A 23,750-nucleotide genomic window follows, 5' to 3' on the forward strand; every position below is an offset into this window, starting at 1 on the left:
CGCCTCTGAGGCATGGATACTGTCCAAATCAGACGAAACCATCTTAGCCGCGGTCGAGAGGAAGATGCTCAGAAGGATACTTGGCTCCGTATGTGTGGAAGGACAGTGGAGAAGCCGCTACAATGACGAGCTATACGAGATGTACGGCGACCTCACTGTTGTACAGCGTATCAAGCTCGCTAGGCTCCGGTGGACTGGCCATGTTGTACGCATGGAAACGGACGACCCAGCCTGTAAAGTTTTTTAGGCCTTCCACAAGGACAGCGGAGGCGTGGTAGGCCCAAACTATGGTTGCAAGATGACTTGGAGGCGACCACCATTAAGGCCGGGATAACCGATTGGCAGATGAAGGCGCGAGACTGTGAGCGGTTTCGGACACTCCTGAGGCAGGCCAAGACCGCAAAGCGGTTGTAACGCCAGATAAGTAAGTAATTAAGTTAAAAATCAATTTATGAACTTTTTTAACGCACATGATCTATTAATTCCAGAGCAATCTGGATACACACATTGACATTCCTGTGAAACGGCACTTAATCTTCTCTTGTCAAAATGGAAAAGTTTTGAATAGAGTGAAAGCACGAAGATTTGGCAGTAGTTTTGGATTTCAAACGTGAATTTGAAACTATATCAAGACGCTTATTACTGGAAAATATAAATAAATTCCGGGGGCCAAATGCGGCCCGTGTGGTGAAGAAATGTTGTTGGTTTGGTACGGGTTCGTGTCATAAGCCTGTGGACAGCGCTGAGTTAGCACTTCGTGATTGGCACGGTAAACTAATCGAACTTGACCTTGCGTAAAAATTGCCATCGATGTGATGCGTCAGGTGAGAAGCGGACTTCCAGTTATGCCAAACCGTGGGAAATTTCGACGTTATGCCACCTAGCATACGTAAACCTTTCGGATCAGAGTTTTGCTGACTGGCCAACTGATACACGGTGCGTTTGTTGGAGACAGTAAAGCCTTACCTTGGGTAGGGGGACAATACTGCTCATAAACGAGTTGAAGGGACAAGATGTACTATCCTATGTCATATCAGAACTGACCTTCTGTCACCTGGCTTTATTTATACTCCCGTCTGAAGAAAGTTAGCGCACATTTGTACACCAGATGTTTACGCTCGTAATTTTCCCTTTCGCAATTTGACGCGCTTTGACGGACGAATGTGTGTCAAGAGGGTCGCCTTCCTGGTGGGCTGTTACACTTTTCAATGTTTTGCTTAAGGCCTAATGCGTTTCTTATGCTAATTGCTCTTCCTTATTTATGACCTACTTTGGAAGTCTTCCTTCTTTATGTCCAATTTGGGTGGTGCGACCACCACGGTAAAACACGGAACCGCATGTGTAGTAAAGCGCGGGGTGCATGTGCAGTGTTTTACCCGTCTGTTAACATTCATGCGTTAAGCGGGTACGCGATAGCATGGATTCTACACCCGCCTCAACATTCAATCCGGCCCGCGAAAGGTTTTGACTGATTTTGAAAGATGGGAAGAAACTATTCGTAAATAAATTAGGGTAAGCGTACCAATTGTGGCTATAGCACCAATTGCGGCTATAACGAAGGCTATTTTCGCTCTCAAACAGTCTATTTGCATTCTAAAACCAAGAAAGGATTTTTCATTTCAAATATGAACATTTTAACACATTTGTGCTACATTAGTTCCGTATTGCTCATTTTTGTTTGTTAAATCACCCTTTTAAATTGTGTTGCCAAGATTTTTGGTATCTCTTACCTTTTTGTTAAGAGCAGTACTGAAGGATATTAGCGATTTTCAAGCACCTAACGATAATTTTATCTCAAAATGATCATTTCGGTGCAAAATATTAATTATTTAACGACTTCTTATAAAAATTTACCATTATTTCATCGAAAATATAACTTTTTCCGTATGTCCATCATTGTTACAACTAACCTTTGATGCACCAAATATCGCAGTATACCATCGATGCTTTGTTTACAAATGTCGTTTTGGTCGTAGTGCGTAGTTTACAATTGAACAAATCGGGGTTTTTAGTAGTTATTTTCGCAATATAAAGTGTTATTTTGTGTTTTAAGCATAATTTTCTTGTAAAACTATACAACATCGAATAAGTTTCATCGAAATAACGCAGTCTTGAATGACTTTGATACGAAAAAAAGGTGTAATCTGAACGCCGCTGTGGTAGGTTCGGCGCGGACTTTGTTTACCAGAACCGTGTGCGGGAAGCTGATGCGCGGAATGCAGAGGAAGAGTGCGGAACGAAGCAGGGTATCGAGCGAGAATGTACCGTAGGTTAGTTCGAATGCGATTGTGTCGTATCACTCGCTTGTTACGTTGGGATGATGGTCGGGTTACACTTATGCACCGGACGAGATAAATAACGGAACTTTACGCAACGGGTCGGATTCCAGGCGGCGATAAAACACTGCGGGAGTATTAACCGATTAATGTACAAACTTGCACTTTTGTTGAAGATGAGGTACTGCTGATCGGTCGGTGGTTACTAAATTGGGCAGAGCCTTAGGCGGAATCTGCAAATGGGTGAGATACACCAGAACACGAGAAATCTACGTGTCTGTTAATTGTGAACTGAAGTCGCCATCAGTTTAAGCTTGATTTATAACCAATTATTTTCTATGATGACACGCGTTATCATCCATACATTGATATATATTTTTAACTTTTAAACTGTCTTACTTTCTTCTGATCGTCTGTCGAGTTTCCTGTTATGTTTTTGTGAATAAAGACGATGGAACGTTATAGTTTATTGATGGGTGTTCTTTCTCGGTTACCCTGCGCAATAGGTTTTGCAATTGTATTATGGCATGATCGAAATGATATCTATTTTCGACATTGATTGGATTGTTATGACTACTTTCATTTCTATATGTGGTGTTTAAGTTGGATATGACCTACTGTTAGCAGTAAATCTGCTACACCGCTAGTGACCGCTATTGTCAAGTGCGCTCTTGTACTGTTCTGATCGATAATTAGAGCAAAATTTACCAGAAGTATCTTCAAGATAGTTGGGGAATGGCTACGATTCTTAATTTAAACCAATTCAAACAGGCCACCCTGATTTGCGCTCCTCTGTGTCTCGTGCTATAACGGTAGCTAGCTTCGGTATAGCTTCCAAATGAACGAATATGAAACATTTTCAGGAGATATAAAGTGTGTTCAAATACGGTTATCAGTAGAATAAGTTCAAAACATTTTGGAAGAACTTGTTTCAACCACATATACAACAGTGGAAGAGGGTAAATTACTATATCGCCCCATCAATTGTGCGATTAATTGAGCGTGGATATGAATACAAATAGTGATACAAAACGAAGATTTGAAATTGTTTGTTTTATTTATTTAATGGTGTTCACTTACTAATTACCAGCAGTGAACTTATTACTAGCTGATTTGATTTAAAACAATGTCACAAATTGATTGTTAGTGTAAATATCCACGAGTTTTGGCTTACAACCACAATTGGTACAGTTATGGCGAATTGCTACGAACACTATAGCCATAATTGATAACTTGAGATGCAATTTTTAATCGAAATTTTCTATTGTTTCGCTAAACGTTAAGTCAAAATAAAAAATACTCTCGTGCTCTACACATTATAGGCTTCTAGAAAATATATACACTTTTAAAAATTTACCCAATACTTATACAGCAGTAGAATCGGTATCTTGAAGACATAATATAGTCATAATTGGTACACTTACCCTACTGAAAATCTTTTGGAATATATTCGTATTCTTTCAATATTAATTAAAGTAATATGAAACGACACATTTTTCGGAATGTTCAAACTCGAGATCAATATTCCGGTAAGTTTTACATGAAAATAATAGCCATTATTCGGTTGGCTGTAGAAAAGAACTAGGAGAAATAATTTGTACATGTACATCATTTGAAAGGTAATTATTTAAGCTTACTTGCACAAAATAATCTCAGACTTTGCGAGTTGCCTTTCGTCAGTTATCCGGAATTTGTACCATGATGGACGAAGGCATCCTAAATTTTCTATACAAAATTGTTAGAGAAAAGCTTTTCCATAATGTTGATCCATAAAATTCAATGGAACACATGTGACGGATGTTGTACCAGTTTGCGGACTAGGGTGCCATGTTGAAATTCTGCCGAAATTAACCTAAAATGAACGCAATGAGTTTTGGCGTCATTGTTTGCCGCTGCGAAGCCAGTGGAAGCGATTGCTGCTTCCTGATATACGTGTTTATGTTTCCCAAGTACTCTTTCACTGTTTGGCGGGTTGTATCAATCTCCCGTCCCAGATAACGCAGTAATGTAGCTACGTGTCCCTCTGTCTTCATTTTTTGCATCTTTTGGAACCTTAAAATGAACCTGGGCTTTTATTCGATGCTTTAATTGTTGCCTAACAGATGTTGGTGACCAAAACGCCGTAGCGACGAAAAAAAAAAATTGGCACGGAGGCGATTTAAGACGCTACGGAGTGTTATTTGTTGATCGAGCACGCTTCTAAGTTGGTTGGTTAACTTTTTTTGGCCATCATGGTTAGAGTTTGACTGATAGAGGTGTCAAGGTGAGGTGACTGATAGAGGTTGTCTGTTTTCTCATGGGATACTACTATTCAAAGTTCAATTAATATTTTGTTACTGCGGGTTACAATAACCCCATGATAAACCCTGAATTTGTCAATTTTGTTAATGCAACCGTTATGTAATTTTAACATTGTTTCAACTCGACAAGAGGTCTTTCGGAATGATGCAAATCGCATACGAAATATTATGTTGATGAGATAAACAAAAGCCTGGTTGCAATAAGTTTATTTTTATTTTGCATGCGACCTTGCGATGGGAGAGCATTTAACTTTCGCAAACGCAATACATGCAATGTTGTTGTTGGAATAGTTAAGAGAGGCTTTGGCTCCAACGGAGTTCTTTCGCCTCTATCAATACATGCAATATAAAGTTTTTAATGATGTGAAATAGCTCCAAGCATTTCGCGATGTTTTGTTTTATTCGTTTTTCTTTATTTTACACAAATCAGTTGGTTTCCTTTTAATAAATTTTAGGGATATTTTTTAATGTATTTGAAAGCAAAAACGAACATTTCAAATCCCCTGTTGTTCTAACGAGAACGACGATATCACACTTTCGCTGTTTACGAGTGCAACGATTGTCAAAGTGCTTTTTCATAATGGATCCGTTATCAATGTATCTGACATGGCATGACTTGTCCATAAAGCATTTTGATAATTAATGATTACTTGTTTGCTTCGATAATTTTTCAGCCGTTGAGACTTTTGTATCATTCCCAGAATAACGTCAATAATTTTTGCGGCGTGAGAGGAGGTTATCAAGAAGCGATATTGATCCTTTTTTGTTATTATTTAGATTGATCACATTTTTGGCCTTCTATAGCAAATTTATCAAAATATTAAACATTACAATTAATTTTTAAAGTAGGTATCGTCTATAGCCATTTTTTAACATATTAAAAACATTGCGCATGCCAAACCGACTGACACTGCCTTGAAACCTTGAATGGGATATACATTTTCACTACCAAAATGTTAGAGGACTACGTACCAAACTCACAGAATTCGGATTAAACACATTGGACGCCAAATATCAGATAATAATACTCACCGAAACCTGGCTTGACAATTCAATTCCATCATCGCTACTGTTTGACCCGGGCTATTCGGTGTATAGATGTGATCGTAGCTTGTCTAACAGTATGCATACTCGTGGTGGTGGCGCACTGATCGCTTGCTCATCCTTATTGAACACCCGTGAACTCACTCTACCTCGTAACTCACTTGAGCAAGTGTGGGTTACCGTTCGCCTATCATCTTGCACGATATTCATCGGGACTGTTCACATACCTCCTAATCGAGCTAACGACACAGATACTCTTAAATCTGTGATTGAAAGTGTAAGTGCAATAGTAAACCATGCAAAATCTAATGATCTAATATTTCTGTTTGGAGATTTTAATTTTTCGGCAGTATCATGGTCACCATCATAACAATCATTTGGTCACTCATCATCGTTCGCGCACTATGTGGCAAATTCATCATCCACGGTCAGATCCCGGTTTTTGGATGAAATTAACGCTAGCGATCTTTATCAAATAAGCGGTATCAAAAACTCGCTTAACCGGCAGCTCGACTTAGTATTTGCAAATTGTATTGCCGCAACTTACTGCATCGATTTGCACCCCTGTCCAACAGCACTAGTCTCTCCGGACCTGTATCATCCAGCCATCGATTTAACGGTTCGAATTCCAAGCACAATGCCTAATCCTACACTGACTCAGGCAAGTAGACCTAGGATGAATTTTTATAAAACCAATTTTACTCGGCTTGATGGGCTCATAACCAATTTTAATAGCCACTTCAGAATTAGCCAGTTTAATTCTGTTGATGAAGCTTTATCGATATTTATACGTTTTCTTTTATCCTCGTTTGATTCGTGTGTACCAATCATCACACCAAAGAGCGGCCCTACTTGGTCTGACCGCCACCTAAAAAAACTTAAAAGAGCTAAGGCAGCTGCATTAAAAAAATATACGAAGAACCGATCACCTGTTAACAAATGCATATTAAATGAAACAACTCGCTTGTACCGTAGTTACAATAAAATACGCTACGGTGGCTATTTGTCTCGGTTGGAGAAGAATTTCATCAAAAGGCCCAAAGCTCTCTTGAGTTTTCGTAAGAAACACAATAATACGAAAGTGACACCGAAATCGATTTACCACAAAGACCTACCTGGTTCAACTGCTTCAGATATTTGTGACATATTTGCGTGCAGATTCGAGGAGTCATACACAATCTCAACTACTGACGACAATATTATCACCAACGCTTTAATTAATACTCCTAATGATGTCATCGACCTTAATTTAACTAATATATCGCAATAATCTGTTCTAAATGTGCTCAAAGCAGTCAAGCCCAAAGCTAGTCCTGGCCCAGATGGTATTCCTGCCATCATTCTCAGCCGATGTTGTGAGTCCATAGCGCCCATCTTCACCAAAATTTTTAATTTTTCACTGCAACATGGAGAATTCCCTTCTATTTGGAAGAGTTCATGGATTGTCCCCATATTTAAAAAAGGTGACAAGGAAGATGCAGCCAACTATAGAGGCATAACATCTCTCAGTGCTGGGGCCAAAGTTTATGAGAAAGTGATCCAAACAAGTTTACTCACGGCTTCATATCTTTATATTAGCCCTCAACAACACGGTTTCGTACCAAAGTGGTCGGCGATTACTAACCTTATTGACTTGTCATCACAATGTCTCCGTAACATGGATAGCAGGATGCAAACAGATGCAGTTTATATGGATTTAAAGGCTGCTTTTGATAGTATCGATCACAACATCTTTTTAGCCAAGATGAATAAGTTGGGCGAAATTTAATATGCTGGTTAGAATCGTACCTTGTCAATCGATCGTATGCTGTATCTTTCCAACGATGCCATTCAAGGTCTTTCATTGCATCATCTGGTGTGCCACAAGGTAGCAACCTGGGTCCACTACTGTTCGTACTGTTCATCACGGATCTATCGTATGTCGTACCAGCAGCGAATCATTTAATGTATGCAGATGACATTAAAATCTACATGACGATAAAGAATGACACAGACCGCTCCGAGCTACAACAATGCCTATTCGGTTTTCACCAATGGTGCAATCGAAACCGCCTGAGCCTCTGCATTGAAAAATGCCGAGTCATTTCATTCACACGAGCACGAGAAATTAGGAAGTTTATATGGATTTAAAGGCTGCTTTTGATAGTATCGATCACAACATCTTTTTAGCCAAGATGAATAAGTTGGGCAAAATTTAATATGCTGGTTAGAATCGTACCTTGTCAATCGATCGTATGCTGTATCTTTCCAACGATGCCATTCAAGGTCTTTCATTGCATCATCTGGTGTGCCACAAGGTAGCAACCTGGGTCCACTACTGTTCGTACTGTTCATCACGGACCTATCGTATGTCGTACCAGCAGCGAATCATTTAATGTATGCAGATGACATTAAAATCTACATGACGATAAAGAATGACACAGACCACTCCGAGCTACAACAATGCCTATTCGGTTTTCACCAATGGTGCAATCGAAATCGCCTGAGCCTCTGCATTGAAAAATGCCGAGTCATTTCATTCACACGAGCACGAGAAATTAGGAACACCAGCTACACAGTTAACGGTTTACCAATAGTATGTTTAATATGTTTATTGATTAATCCATCGGGATCTTGAAGATCCTACATGAATGTACTTAAATTAGTGCTTATAGACTATGTAAGGTACATAAATCGATCGGGGAGAACAGGTGCACAAGAATAGAAAATGTATTATGAGAAAAAATTATTACGTAAGTTGTGTCCTGAGTCTATCTTTTAAAACATTCTGTGGCATGTTGAAATCAAATAAATCAAAGTTATTTATGAAAGTTCGACACATAGCTGACATAGGACCAGACTGGCCAAAACGAGTTCTATAACGAGGGACGGATATGAATTGACGTGTACGTAGATTCCTAGATGGCGCGTTAAATTCTATCGTAGCTAATAGAGTAGGAGCATCAATGTGGTGGTTAAGTAGTCCTGATATAAAAAGGCATTTAGCTATCTCACGGCGATTTTTCAACGACTAAATCCCTAAAAGCAGACACCGGGAATGGTATGACGGTAACACATCGCCCTGTCGCCATGGTAAGAGTCTTACAGCATATCTAGTCGCTTTTCTTTGGATGGCCTCGATTCGATTACTCCATTGTTCGGTACAGGGGTCACTAACAATACTGCCATATTCTAACACAGATCGAACGTAGGCACAGTAGATGGTTTTTATGGTCATAGGATTACGGAAACCTTGCGTTGATCGAATAATCCAACCCAGTAGTTGGTTCCCTCTAGACACTATATTCTCTAGGTGATCGTTAAATGTTAAACGTGTGTCGAGAATGATCCCAAGGTCGCGGAATGTATCGGTGCGTTCAACGGATATGTTATCGATCTGGTAGTTAAATCGTGTGCAAGACCGAGAACGGTAAAAAGACAAAACACGACATTTTTCGATACATAGCACCATTGCATTAACACGGCACCATATGCTAAACAGGTTGATGGCATGTTGAAGATTGATGCAGTCATTGGTATCGTTGATAGGAGCGAACAGCTTAACGTCATCGGCAAACAGAAGAAAACGGTGTTTAGCTAGCAATTGCCCTACATCGTTTATATAAAGAATGAAGAGCAGCGGGCCCAAATTGTTGCCTTGAGGCACCCCTGAGGTGCCAAGCACCTCTCTAGATGTATGATCGTTTACCTTGATCTTGTATGAGCGTTCTGTGAGGTAGGAATGCAACCACTTAACTATTTGTTCCGAAAACCCTAATTTGTGCAATTTGGCGATTAAAATGTCGTGTGAGATGAGGTCGAAAGCAGCTTTGAGATCGGTGTAAATAGCATCCACTTGACCTCCGGAGTCGAGATTACGTTTGCAGAAACTAACGAATTCAGTGAGGTTCGTTAATGTTGAACGTTTGGGTACGAACCCGTGTTGGTTATCCATAATATAATTCGATGTAGCGGAGAGCATAGGGCTGTAAAGCAGAAGCTCAAAAGCTTTTGACACCGCACAAAGTGATGTGATACCGCGATAGTTTGAAGCACATGAGCGATCCCCTTTTTTAAATATTGGTACCATCCACGAGGTCTTCCATAAGCGTGGGAAAATACCGGAACTCAATGACGTGTTGTATATGTTTGTTAATATAGGTGCTAGGGATTGATAGCATTTACTGATGATGAAACTCGGAATGCCATCGGGACCAGGAGCTGTAGATGGTTTAAGGCTTTTGAGGCACTTTTCTACTGTGCGTATATCAAACGTAGGAATGGTGTAATCAATCATGTTTAGAGGTGTGTAAGATGTGGCCCTTGAGATCACCGTTTGATCTACAATTGGGGTGGAGAAGGCATCGGAAAATCGTTCAGCAAAAATGTTGCAAATATCTTCGGGTGACGTGCCCACGAAATCATTATATTTGATTGTGCATGGAACTACGTTTGAGCGTCGTCTGCTGTCGATGAAGCGCCAAAATTTTCGGGGATGTCGGAGAAGGTACCTTTCGATTGAAGATATATATTGCTTATATCTTGATCGGTTATACTGACGGTATGCATGTATGGCGTTGTTACGATTTTCCCTAGTGATATTACTTCTCAAAAAACGGTGTCGACTAATGGCTTTGTTTTTGGCTCGTTTGAGGATGATAAGCCTGTTATTACTCCATGCTGGAGAGCGTTTCTGGTGCATAATTGGCGTACAGGATTGTAGAGCATCTTTCATGAAAATCGTGAAAGCATGAACAGCGTCGTCAACAGACGGAAAGTTGGAGCAGTTAAAAGTAGAACCGAATAGAAATATTCTTTCCTCCAGTTCGACGATATTAGCCTTTGAGTAATTTAATCGTTGCTGATATGTGTTGCTTGGATGGGAGCTAGACGCATGATGATCATAGTGACGTATTGACCATTCGAGTGCAGGATGATAATTATCGAGCTTGAGCAGGGCCGGTTCGGATTTAGACACGGGAGAACAGATCTCAGCGGCGTTGGAGTTAGCAAAAATTAGGTCGAGTTGTCGGTCCATAGAGTTTCTAACGTTGCTTAATTCATAAAGGCCGTTTGCTGCCATACCATCGATGAAAATATGATTATTTCGAGACTTAGATGACGGTTTATAGTGCATGAAAGTGGAGCGCAATGGTACATCCTCGACATCGGCTGGATTGAGTTTGGACCACGTAATGTCCCATTTGTTAAAATCTCCAGCGACAAGCAGAAGATCGTTATCTCTCATGCGTGATGAAACTTCGCGTATACTTTCCAGATGTTTGTTAACAATTATGTCGTTATATGCGTTGTACGGTGGAATATACATGGCACCGATATAAACAAAAATATTGCCCAATCGAATTTTGACCCACAACTGTTCCATAGTTCGATCCGTCGGTGTAATTTCGCAAGATGAGAGAGAGCGAGAGCAGGCTATTAGAACACCACCACCGATGGAGAAAGTGCTGTTAGTGGTGGTTCTATCGCATCGGTAAATAGAATAGCGATCGTCGTTGAATAACTCATTGTTTATGTTATTGTTCAACCAGGTTTCAGTTAATATTACGATTTTGTATTCAGTTTCTGAAAGTACTCGTCTAAGATCATTCAGTTTTTTACGCAAGCCTCGAACATTTTGGTAATACATTGGTAGGTATGTTGTTGTTGTGTTGTTGATATTCAATTGCTATTCATCTGACGGACCGGCTTCCGCAGAATCATCAGTCCGTTTAGTGTTAACTCGTCGCGGTCTTTTTTTAGGAGCGGCTAAGCATTCAGGAGGAGATCTGATAGGTGTAGTGGTGACAAGCATTCGCTCGTTGAGATCCTGCTGTGGTTCAGTTGTAAACAAACCTGCATCTGTAGTGGTCATAGCAGGAGAGGAAATCGGACTAGGCTGCGAGTGCATATCTGTAGTGGTGTTTGATGTCGGAGCGCTTATTCCGGACCATGAGAGTGGATTGTGATAGCTGTCTGCAGCGAGAGTGGCAGGGTGATCGTGTGTGAGTTGATGTATCGAGTTAGTATCGGTGACGGCGAGTGTATTGGGATTGTTATTGTTGTTGTTCCGGTAGTCACGAAACTCTCGGTATGTTAGAGCGGAGGGCCATGTCTCAGGTTATAGAGCCTTACTGCGTAAAGTGGCCGGTATGCCCACTTTGAATGAGATGAATGAGAGTGTACTTGTGTTAGCGCCGAATTTCGTCAGGCGGTGAACAAACACATCCCGCTTGTCAAGCGCTAAACGTACCTGCACCATATGAGAAATTTGCTCAGTGGTAACTGATGGGGCGAAACGTGTAAAGAAAAGCCACATACGCGTATTAGTGTGTGGAATGATATCCAGTGTATCTGAAGCAAGCGGTGATCCCGATCCTCTTAGTAGTGGTGTTTGCAGGTTGTTAAGTGGTGTTTTGTTGATGTAGGATGTCGGTTTGATTGCACTTACACTAAGTGAGGCCGCCAAAGATGGGAACTGTGTTTGTGTTGGTGTAATGGTATCGGGAATATTGTTAATTACTGAGTTAAACAATTCGGGGTATGATGTTGCTGGATTGCGATGAATGGGTTGTTGAGCGGGTAAATCGGTAGAGGTGTGTGATGAAAGCAAAAAGGAACGCATCTCATCCTTCAGCACTTCGAGGAGATCGCATTTAATAACGGCAGTGATTTGTTTTGGCAGCTCACTATGGAGGCTCGCTTTAAGGTCGGCAATGCTGGACGATAAGTCGACAGTGGTGTGGGTGTAAGGGGTAGACGACCTAAGCATAGCCGAACGCGGATCTCTATGAAACTTTACACAAGCCTTACATGCCCAAAAAAGTTGTGCACAGGACTCATAATAGCGGACAGTTCCTCAGAGAGTCCACTGCATGTGAAATGAAACTCGGCATTGCACCAACCCTGGCATTTCACAATTCGATCAGCAGGTACGATGTCGTTGGCACAAGCGGCGCAGATACCGGCCATTGTAAAATGGTACAGCAATAGTTGAAATGGGGTATTGATTGTAGAGCAGGAAAAATGATTGTAGGTGATTGCAGATGAGCAATTTCCAACTGTTAATGAAAACCAGGTCTTGAGGCAGTCAGCACAAGCAAGCAAGTTGCGTTATGGATAAGTTTTCACTGAATAATATTATAAAATATCGGAGCGCAAAGAATTATCGACCAGTCACTATGACGTTTGACGTTTGACGCACTAATGCTAATAGAACGCACTAATGCTATGAAGGATCTCGGAGTCATACTTGATTCAAAGCTGTCATTTGACCAGCAAACGGAGGAGGTGATTACCTTGGCCACCTGGCAGTCAGTTACCACCTTATGAAACGCGACTTCAGCTTCTCGGACTGCAACCGCTCCATATCAGACGCCGTACCGCGCAACAACTGTTTGTGGCTGGTTTACTGCAAAGTAACATCGACTGTTCATCTCTGCTCCAGCAGTAAAACTTTTACGCGCCTGCTGTTCAGCTTCGTTCTCGTCCGTTACTTGCCCTGAACCGTAGTCGAACTGGATATGGATCTAGAGACCCCCTAAACTCCATGATTAGGGTGTTTAATGAAGTTCGTCCATTGTTTAATTTTGGAACCTCAGTGCAATCCTTTAAAAACAGCCTTAGAAACGAATTATTAAGATGATCTTTCAACTTATCATAAACTAATATTAGACTTAAGAACATTCACACGGATCCATAGTTATCCATTGAACGAGTAATAAATATTTAAACAATTAAACAATTTGTTTGAATTTCTATGTATATATTTATTTGAATTAAATTTTATTATGGCATGAATTATGGGATTATGGTAACGGGATTAGAAACAGACAAAACTTGAAGGCTACAGGAAATAGGGAAATATATAAACAGGGAAATAGATGAGGATGAGATGAACTATGTAATGAATTATAGCATATACAAATGAACTCAAACGGACAAGTGAATACACATTAGCAAAGTGAAAGTTCAACCGCCTACACGTTATTTTTCTTATTCCCAAAATATCACAAGTTTTCCTCTAATTTCACACCCGGTGTAATTTTCTACATTTGGTCCTTCGAACCGGATCGTGAAAGGAAGCACTACGTGCAGTGAAAATTTGTGTACGGACACTACGTGGCCTTAATTTTGGGTAAAACGGCACTCCGTGACCGTTGGTGTAAACCAAAGTGTGGACTTAGTCGTTTGCTATCCGTTGTGTTGCGCAAACCACAACGTGGGTTGCCCCGCTATCACGGGCAAATCTGACTTTAGTGTGCTGTGATTCTTGTTTCATTTTTTCCGTGTTGATAAAAACATTTCGTGCGTGCGTATTCTAGTTCGTGAGAAAGGTGACGCCGACCGTTGGAACCATTGCGAAAACCGCCATCCTTGTAAGCAACCATTAGACCACAAGCTCGCGCCAATCGTGATCGTCGTTGCGTACAACTTTCGTGCAAGCTGTGCGAAGTCAGTGAACTTTCTCGCCAATTTTTAAAATAAAAATGGAGAAGAAGTTGAAATCGGTGCAACTGAAAAGGCATCAAGCGGTCGAATTGGTGAAAAGTATCGAACAGTTTACGATCGGCTACATCGAGGAAAATGCCAGTGAAATACCAGTGTGTTTGGAACAATTAGAGAGGTATTATGAGGACTTCCTACAGGCAAATGCAAAAGTGAAGGAACTCGATGAGGAGGCCACAGATGCGAGTGTAAGTGAGCGGTGTGATATGGATACACGGTATCGTCGCGTTAAGGGCTTTCTTCTACGAAAGCAACCACCTCCTACGGCCGCGCAAAATATGCCGAATGAGTCGATGCTATTAGCGAGCTCGACACTCAATAGTTCGGGACGATCAGGTGCAGTGAATTTGCGGCTTCCAAAAATCGAATTGCCTACGTTCGATGGCGATTCCACCAAGTGGTTAACGTTCCGTGACCGATTTGTGGCGATGATCGACAGTGCCAGTGAGATACCGAACATAATGAAGCTGCAATATCTGCTGTCCTCGTTGAAGGGCGAGGTTGGTTTGCTTTTCGAGCACACCACGTTGACAGCAGACAATTACGAGGTGACGTGGGCTGCCTTGCTGAAGCGGTACGACAATCCGCGTACGCTGATCCGGGAGTACTATCGGAAGATTCATCACCTGCCGGCAGTGAGCTATGACAACGTGGACGATTTGGCGCTGCTCGTCGATGAATTCACGCGGCATGTGAACGGTCTGAAGAAGCTCGACGAACCGGTGGACACCTGGGACACGCCACTCGCCAACCTGCTTCTGATGAAGCTGGATTCGTCGACCATTCTGGCATGGGAGAACCACTCAGCGCAACATAAAAAGATAAGTACAAGGAATTAGTAGACTTTTTGCAAGATCGTGTACGAATATTAAAATCATCGCGCGAGTTTTCCAATAACGGTGACAGCAGTTTTAGAATAGTGGCCGGCAACAGAAGGGTATCCGACCATAGGCCGAGAATTGTGGGCAATGCTGCAACTGCAAGGAGAGCTTCGCCGATTGTTTCAGCTCAACAGTGTGTTTTGGGTTGTGCAGAGCTTCACAATCTGCGCAATTGTCCTGCATTCTTGCGAAAGGACGTACAGCAACGCCGTGAAGTAGCCACCCGTGAGTGACTGTGTTGGAACTGCCTCATTCGCAGTCACCATGTGAGGGATTGTCGTTCCGCGTTTAAATGCACTACGTGCAACGCACACCATCACTCCTTGCTGCACGTAACGCCAATTGTCACAATGGCGGCGCAGTCGGATGATGAAGTGGTTCTGCTGGAAACAGTCCAACTACAACTGGTCGATGATCACGGCAATAAACATACAGCACGAGCACTATTAGATTCCGGATCAATGTGCAACTTTATCTCCGAATCTATGGCCCATCGACTGTTGACACCGCTTTCCAAAGTAAGCATTGCTGTATCGGGTATAGGGCAAATCAAACAGCACGTGAAGGGTTCCATCACGGCGACCGTTCGATCCCTAGGAGAAGACTTCCATTCGTCAATGGAATTTCTAGTGCTCAAGACTCCGTCGGCTGAAATTCCAACCATTCCCTTAAATATTGCGAAATGGAACATTCCGAACGTACAGTTGGCAGACTCGTCTTTCCGGGAAAGGTCGATGTTGTAATCGGTGGAAACACTTTCTGGGAGATACACACAGGAAGGAAACAGTCATTGGGTAACGGAAGGCCATGGCTGATAGAAACTGCGTTTGGATGAGCGATCTCGGGGAATACTTCCCAACTTGCCTGCCCCAATCTACGATTGTGTCACACGGCCGCCAACGAAGGTGCCATCGAACGCTTGCTCCAGCGGTTTTGGGAGGCTGAGAGTATCATGGAGGGTCCTGCCTTGTCAATTGAGGAGGACATGTGCGAAAAACATTACGTAGCTACCACGAGCCGTAATGCACAAGGTCGCTACATTGTGTCCTTGCCGCGAAGCCCCAAACCAGAAAGAACGCTGGGTTTGTCAAGAGAGATAGCAGATCGTCGTTTACTGGGTGTAGAACGTCGACTGAAGGCCAATCCTGAAATGGAAAGGGAATATATTAAATTTATGAGAGAGTATGAGTCATTGGGACACATGGTCAAACTCACGGAACCCGTTGTAGGATGATCTGCTTACAATCATCCTACGCTTTCGAAAACACGCTGTCGCAATAGTGGCAGACGTAGAGAAAATGTACCGGCAGTTTCGTCATTGTGAAAACGATCGAAATCTATTGCGCATACGCTACCGTGAATGTCCCTCCGATCCCATTTCCACGTATGAGTTGCAAATGGTGACCTACGGTACCGCAACAGCACCATTTATAGCCACTCGAACGCTAAAACAAATTGCGCACGACCACAAACAACAATACCCTTTGGCAGTCGACCCAGTGCTACATGATTTTTATGTGGATGATTTGTTGACTGGAGCAGATGATGTAGTAGAGGTCGTTGGAATGCGAACGCAAATTTCGCAAATGCTTGAATCAGCAGGTGTCCTCTTGAAGAAGTGGGCATCGAACGTCTCCGAATCGCTTGAAGGAGTTCCGAGCGACGATCTAGCGATCAAACCACTTCTAGACTGGCAAGAAGATCAAGCAATTTCAACATTGGGCTTGGTTTGGGAACCGTCTAACGACATGCTACCGTTCAGAGTCGACCTTCCACCACCCGCTTAAGAGCTTACGCGAAGTTTAGTCCTGTCTTACACGGCCAGAATCTTCGATCCCCTGGGCCTACTAGGGCCAACGGTAATACTTGCCAAAATGTTTCTGCAGCGATTATGGGGGTTGAAGCAAGACGTTAAAACGCTAGATTGGGATCGATCACTACCAATTGACCTTCAAGAGGAATGGAGAAAGCTGCACAATACATTGTACTCGCTACGCGAATTACGAGTGCCTCGGTTTGTTTCACAATTCGGCACAGAAGACCTGCAGCTACATGTATTCGCTGATGCTTCACAAGGAGCATATGGAGCATGCTGTTATGTACGAGCAGTATCTGCAAGAGGCATCCAGGTCAGATTACTAGCTGCCAAGTCCAAGGTGGTAGCGTTAGCAAATACGAACTCAATTGCCCGGTTGGAGTTGTGTGCAGCACAGCTAGCAGTACACCTTTTTCAGAATGTGGTTTCTGCACTCAAGGTGTCAGCTACGGCTATCTGTTGGACAGATTCGATGACAGTAATGCACTGGCTGAACTCATCACCGCGTCGCTGGAAACCATTTGTGTCCAACAGGGTGGCACAAATACAGGAAGAAACGCGTATCTCCAGCTGGCGTCATGTTCCTGGAGTTGATAACCCAGCAGATGACATCTCGCGCGGGCTGAATCCGGAAAAATTGCTGCAGTGTACACGTTGGTGGCATGGGCCGAGTTGGTTGTCCTACGGACAAGAGAAGTGGCCCCATGATCAACCGGCGATGAAGGAAGGCGAGGCTGACATCGAAGAGCGACTGGCAGTCACGAAGAGCGACACATTGTCACTACATCTACGATGTGTGATTTTAGCAACATACTGTTCGCCAAATACTCAAGGTATGGCAAGTTACGGAGAGTCGTGGGTTTCTGCTTGCGGTTCATCACAACGCTTAGGGCAACCAGCTAGCACAACAGGAGTCGTTCGCGGAAGAGCTGGTCGACCTACAACGAGGGAAGCAGATAAGTGCGAGATCGAAGCTGAAGTGGTAGTCCCAATACATCGACGCACAGGGTGTGTTACGTGTCGGTGGCCGGCTAGATAATGCCAACATCCCGGAGGCAACGAAGCATCCGACAGTCCTTGCAGCATCACATCGTCTGTCAGTGCTATTGGTAGAAAGGGTCCATCAGCAGGAGATGCACGCCGGACTACAAGCAATGTTAACCATACTGCGGCAGAAGTTTTGGTTGATTGGAGGCCGAAATATGGTAAAGCGTGTGTATCACCAGTGCCACACTTGCTTTAGAAACAAGCCGACGTTGGTGAAACAGGCGGTAGCGGATTTGCCTGAGTCGCGGGTAACACCAACGAGACCGTTTGCGGTGGGTGGGGTGGATTATTGCGGTCCGTTCTTGTTGAAGTCTACCATCCGCAATCGCAGTCCCACCAAGGCATATATCGCAATATTCGTCTGCTTCGCGACCAGAGCAGTTCATATCGAACTGGTGAGTGATCTCACATCGACTGCATTTTTGGCTGCATTTCGTCGTTTTGTCGCGCGGAGAGGGAAGGTTGCTGAACTGCATTCAGATAATGCAACAACATTCAAGGGGGCAGCGCATGAACTGCATCGTATATATAAGATGCTGAAAATCGATGAGGCTGATAGGAGAGGGATTTTTGATTGGTGCGCCGAAAATGAGATGGTGTGAAAATTATCCCTCCGCGTGCACCTCATTTCGGAGGTCTTTGGGAAGCGGCGGTAAAATCGGCCAAAAAGTACCTTCAAAAAACAATAGGAGTTAGTAGCATTACACAGGAGCATATGCTTACCCTTTTAGCTCAAGTTGAGCAATGTTTAAATTCTCGCCCGTTGGTACCGTTATCCGACGAACCAACTGATTTGGAAGCATTAACCCCGGCTCATTTTCTGATAGGTTGTAGTATGCAGGCAGTACCGGAGGTTGATTTAAGTAAGCTTTCTTCCAATCGGTTAAAAGAGTACCAATTAGTGCAAAAGCATTTACAAGTAATTTGGTCCCGGTAATACCCGGAATATTTGCAGCAGCTGCAAGCCAGAGTGTAGCATATATGCTATACAGAACTTATTATAATACACACTATCAGCTATAGATACATTGTAACACATTTTAGAAAGCCAAACCACACCATTGTAACACATTCATTTTAACACATTCAGCAAATCAGATCATACCATAGCACCGCAACCGGAAGAGTTCAGGCCGTCCATTCAAACAAATAACAGACGTGACACACTTATCAAAAACAACCGAAACGGGCAACATAAGCAATTCAAGCGTTACTGCGGTAAAGTGGACAATCAGAGAACGCATAGCAACTTATTGCTAAAAGCGCAGTGTAGGCAAAGATCGACGAACGCACCCGTTCTTTAGCTAGAACAGTTTATACTTTCCAGAACCTTCGTAAAAACATAGACACCTCACTCCAATATAATGTATAAATTGCACCTCATATCAATAACCTTTAATTAGGACATAAACACATTCCAAAACCAAATGTACGAAACTTATTGAGTATAAATAAAACCAATTCCGACCGTGGCAAGTCAGATTCGTTCGGACTGCCAAGATAGGACGTTACGCTTCCTAAAAACTTCGTGTACCAACTTATTTCAAGAGTTTAGTTATGTCCCCCTACCCAAGGTAAGGCTTCTAAACTCCAACATTTCCAGTAAGGGAAACTCCTTCCGGGTTTCCATGATCGCCTGGACGATCAAATCAGTCCGCTTCGAATAGTTTGTTCCACCTCAGCTCATGTCAGTAAAGACTGACTCCCCGCAAAAACGGTGCACGACGGCCCCGCGTACGTTCGATCACATTACATGGCGACCGTGACCTTAATCTGCAATCGACAGGCAGAAGTATAAGCAAATTATTTTCAAGTAAAATGTGATAAATACAACGGTAACGTAAAACGTAAGTGTCGTGTGACAAAACAAAAGTATTGTGACCATAACCGGCATTCGACGGGACGTGAGAAAAAAAAAGTGTCAAATATGCATTTTTTTTTAACGAAACATTCAACAACGCTGCTGGCACAAGTGACCCATATGTTATAAATAATAACGGTGAAAGAACACCCAGAAGCAAGTGCAGTGCAGAATAAAAAAAAACAACATTTAGTGCAATGTAGTGCAAAAGGAATGTCAAATTGATGAACATCACAGTGTTGTGAGAACCTACCCCAATGTGTAAAAACGTAACGCTTATGCGATCGATTTACCAAGTAGAGTAACCTTAAAATGGGTAACGACGCATCAAACCCTAAAGCTAATGTTGATGGTGATAATGATCTTACCATTATTCAAACACAAAATGTTCACTCAGAGCAGCATGAAACCCATGAATTAAAACTGAACATTGTGCTGATACTTCTTGCTATCATACTCATGCAAAAAGTAATTAAAACCATTTTCAAAATATTGAAAACTCTAGCAAAACGTGATGCAATCAATAACATACAACTGCCTATATAATGTAACTCATTTTGGTAATCTATACGATTCGTGGAGCAATTGATATGGGACAATAAAGTGCATAGCGAAACTACGGTTCACAAGCAGCGATTGAATGAAACAACTTTTCCCAACGTGGAAGACGAAAATACAAGACGAGCCCACTGCCCAATCTGGATTGGCAGGCAAGAATAGACAAGTGTCCCGACAAGACATCGAGCGACGACTGATCGACGACGTCATCGTAGAACTTCACATCAAACATCGAGTATGCACCAAATACCGATTAAACACCCAGCACCGGTATAGATTCAGCGTAGCATCATCATCAGTAGCAACAAACTGCATGCAGCATATCCCATTAAGGTATTGAAACTTTAGAACATAATCAAATCAAATCAAATCAAAGTTTTCAAGCTAGGAAATGAGTTCTATAAAAAGATTACATGAAAACAATTCAAAACAGGAATGATTACTATAAGCGATAGAATTGAAATTTTGAAACATATCTTTAAAAAAATACAGGACCCCAATCAAAGGACTTGTACGAAAACACAACTCAGAATACAAGCCGAGGAAACATTTAAAGAGATTCAAAAAGAGATAGAAAAAAATAAATTCAAATACACCTTTAACAAACTATTAGAATTTAGTAAAATTTCCAACGCACTAATTCATAATATCATTGCTATGAGCACATCAAAAACCAACGACGACTCGCATAACAAGACATCTGATTGCTCAACAAATAGCTTAGAAGACAAAAATACCAACTTAACATTATTGACAACCAATAAGTTATCGTTCAAACTCTTAGCACAGACCATATCAGCCTTTCTACAACTCCATAAAAAATCTAAAATGGCTTTCGATCTTAATAGCGTAGGGTTCTCCGTACTCACGGGCATGCAACCGTTTGAGGGTAAAGCATCCGAATTGACTAAATTCATCAATACAGTCAATACAGTAAAAAGTATGATCAGTTCATCAAATTCCCTTATAGCAATCAACCTCCTACTCACAAAACTAGGAAAAGAACATAGGAAATTGTTTAAAGAACTGCCTAAATCCTTCGATGAGATAATTGTTACCATCAAAGGAAGGTATACGAATACCCTCTCAGTCGCCAAAATTTACAAACAATTATGCGACAGAAGAAAAGGTAAATTTGAAAATTTTAACACTTTTGCAAATAGCCTCAACGAATTGGCTGATCAACTGCAAACAGCATATATTTAGGAAAACATGACACCCGACATAGCAAAGACACTAACACAGCAAAACGTCATAATAAAACTAAAAGAAGCAGGTATCAGTAGAGACAGCCAACTAATTTTAGACATAAAAGAGTTTTCAAGTATCACCGACATGCTGGATACAGTGAAAAGTTATGAAGGAAAAAACCCGCCACATGAACAGAATAGTCGCACCACAAACTTTACACCGAACGCAAATCGTTCGACACAAGCGAAACCCCGATATGGCCCCAGACCAACGGGACAAACAGAAACGCAAATGCATTCAAAGCGGCACACAGCAGGGTTATGCATACACAAATTCAAACCAACACACCCGACAAGAAAGAAGAAGAGGAAGGGGATCGTTTTTTAGACGACGACCAAAACCAATACCCACAGTAGTTATGATGACAGGGATAAAAACAAACAACTTCATAAAGGTTAAATTGAACATAGCTAACGGGAAAAACACAACATTGGTCATTGACTCCGGAGCTGAGGTATCACTTTTTAAAGCCTCAAGTTTAAAGAAACAAATCCAGTTAAAGAAAAACATGGAACTCACACTCATAGGTATCACAACAGATACAATGAAAACAAAGGGATACACTCAAGCAACCATTCATTTTGGTGACAAAAATGTCGAGCACACATTTTTTATTATAAAAGACCTACCAACTCAAGCAGACGGAGTATTAGGAATAGACTTTATCAGTAAATTCCAATGCGACATCCTTTTTTCGACTTGGATGTTACAGTTCCGTAACGGAAATGATATCATTGAACACCCCGTTGATGACAGCATCAATGGAATTATTGAAATACCACCAAGAAGTGAGGTAATTCGCAAACTCACTTTAAAACCAATAACAGAAGATTCAGTATTTTTTTCTAAAGAAATAAAACCAGGAGTGTTTATCGGTAACACAATAATTAGCAAAACTGATCCAAACATCAAGCTTATCAACACAACTGAGTCAACAGCCTTTATTAATACAGGCACAATCAGACCACAAATAGAACCTTTAAAAAATTATGAAATTTTCTTGGCAAATAATCACAATACCCCAGAAAGAACTAGAATAATTCAAGATAAAGTTCATATAGAACAAGTACCGGAAATAGCAAAAAGAAATTTAACAAACCTTATTGCTGAATTTTCAGATATATTTTGTCTCGAAAATGAGCCTATCACAACAAATAATTTCTACAAACAACCAATAGAACTAATGGACAACATCCCATCATACATACCTAATTACAAACAAATCCATTCCCAAGCAGATGAAATTAATCAACAGGTCGACAAAATGCTGAAAAATGATATAATTGAACATTCAGTTTCAGCTTATAATTCGCCCATTCTCTTAGTCCCGAAAAAATCGATTTACGGAAGTAAAAAGTGGCGATTAGTAGTTGACTTCAGACAACTAAATAAAAAAATCCTGCCGGATAAATTTCCTCTCCCTAGAATAGATTCTTCTTCTTCTTCTTTGGCTCAACAACCGATGCCGGTCAAGGCCTGCCAACACACTTGTGGGGTTGGCTTTCAGTGACTTATTGATTTTCCCCCCATAGCAGGATAGTCAGTCCTACGTATGGCGGCACGGTCTATTTGGGGCTTGAACCCATGACAGGCATGTTGTTGAGTCGTACGAGTTGACGACTGTACCATGAGACCGGCTTCCCCTCCCTAGAATAGATACAATATTCAAATTCCAGACCAGTTAGGTAGAGCAAAATATTTTAGCACACTTGACTTAATGTCAGGGTTCCACCAAATTGAGCTAGAACCAGCATCAAGAAGATTCACTGCATTTTCCACACCAACAGGTCATTATCAATTTACGAGAATGCCTTTTGGTTTAAATATAAGCCCAAATAGTTTTCAACGTATGATGGCAATAGCTATGGCAGGATTATCACCTGAGCTAGCATTTGTTTACATCGACGATATAATCGTTACAGGGTGCAGCGCACAACACCATATAAGTAACTTAAGTAAGGTTTTTAACAAATTAAGAAAATGCAATCTTAAGTTAAATCCAGAAAAATGCTGCTTCTTTAAAACAGAAGTAACCTATCTAGGTCACAAAATAACAGACAAAGGTATATACCCGGATGACTCAAAATACGAAATAATAGAAAAATTTCCTGTACCCAAAAATGCAAATGATGCCAGACGCTTCGTAGCATTTTGTAATTATTACAGAAAATTTGTACAAAACTTTGCAAAAATAGCTAAACCTATTAATAACCTTATTAAAAAGGACGT

General features: G+C 41.6%; 1 protein-coding gene across 1 annotated transcript; it reads left to right on the forward strand.

The window, feature by feature from the left end:
- Positions 1-14,088: 14,088 nt before the first annotated feature.
- LOC121600669 lies at positions 14,089-14,946 on the forward strand. Its single transcript, XM_041929505.1, has one exon. The coding sequence runs from the start codon at positions 14,089-14,091 to the stop codon at positions 14,944-14,946; it is 858 nt and encodes a 285-aa protein (XP_041785439.1).
- The last annotated feature ends 8,804 nt before the right edge of the window (positions 14,947-23,750 follow it).

The sequence above is a fragment of the Anopheles merus genome, chromosome 2R, assembly GCF_017562075.2.
Source record: "Anopheles merus strain MAF chromosome 2R, AmerM5.1, whole genome shotgun sequence".
NCBI classification, from domain to species: domain Eukaryota; kingdom Metazoa; phylum Arthropoda; class Insecta; order Diptera; family Culicidae; genus Anopheles; species Anopheles merus.

What these genes read in the sequence shown, in the direction of transcription:
- LOC121600669 (XM_041929505.1), top strand. Translation starts at nt 14,089, where the DNA reads ATGGAGAAGAAGTTGAAATCGGTGCAACTGAAAAGGCATCAAGCGGTC.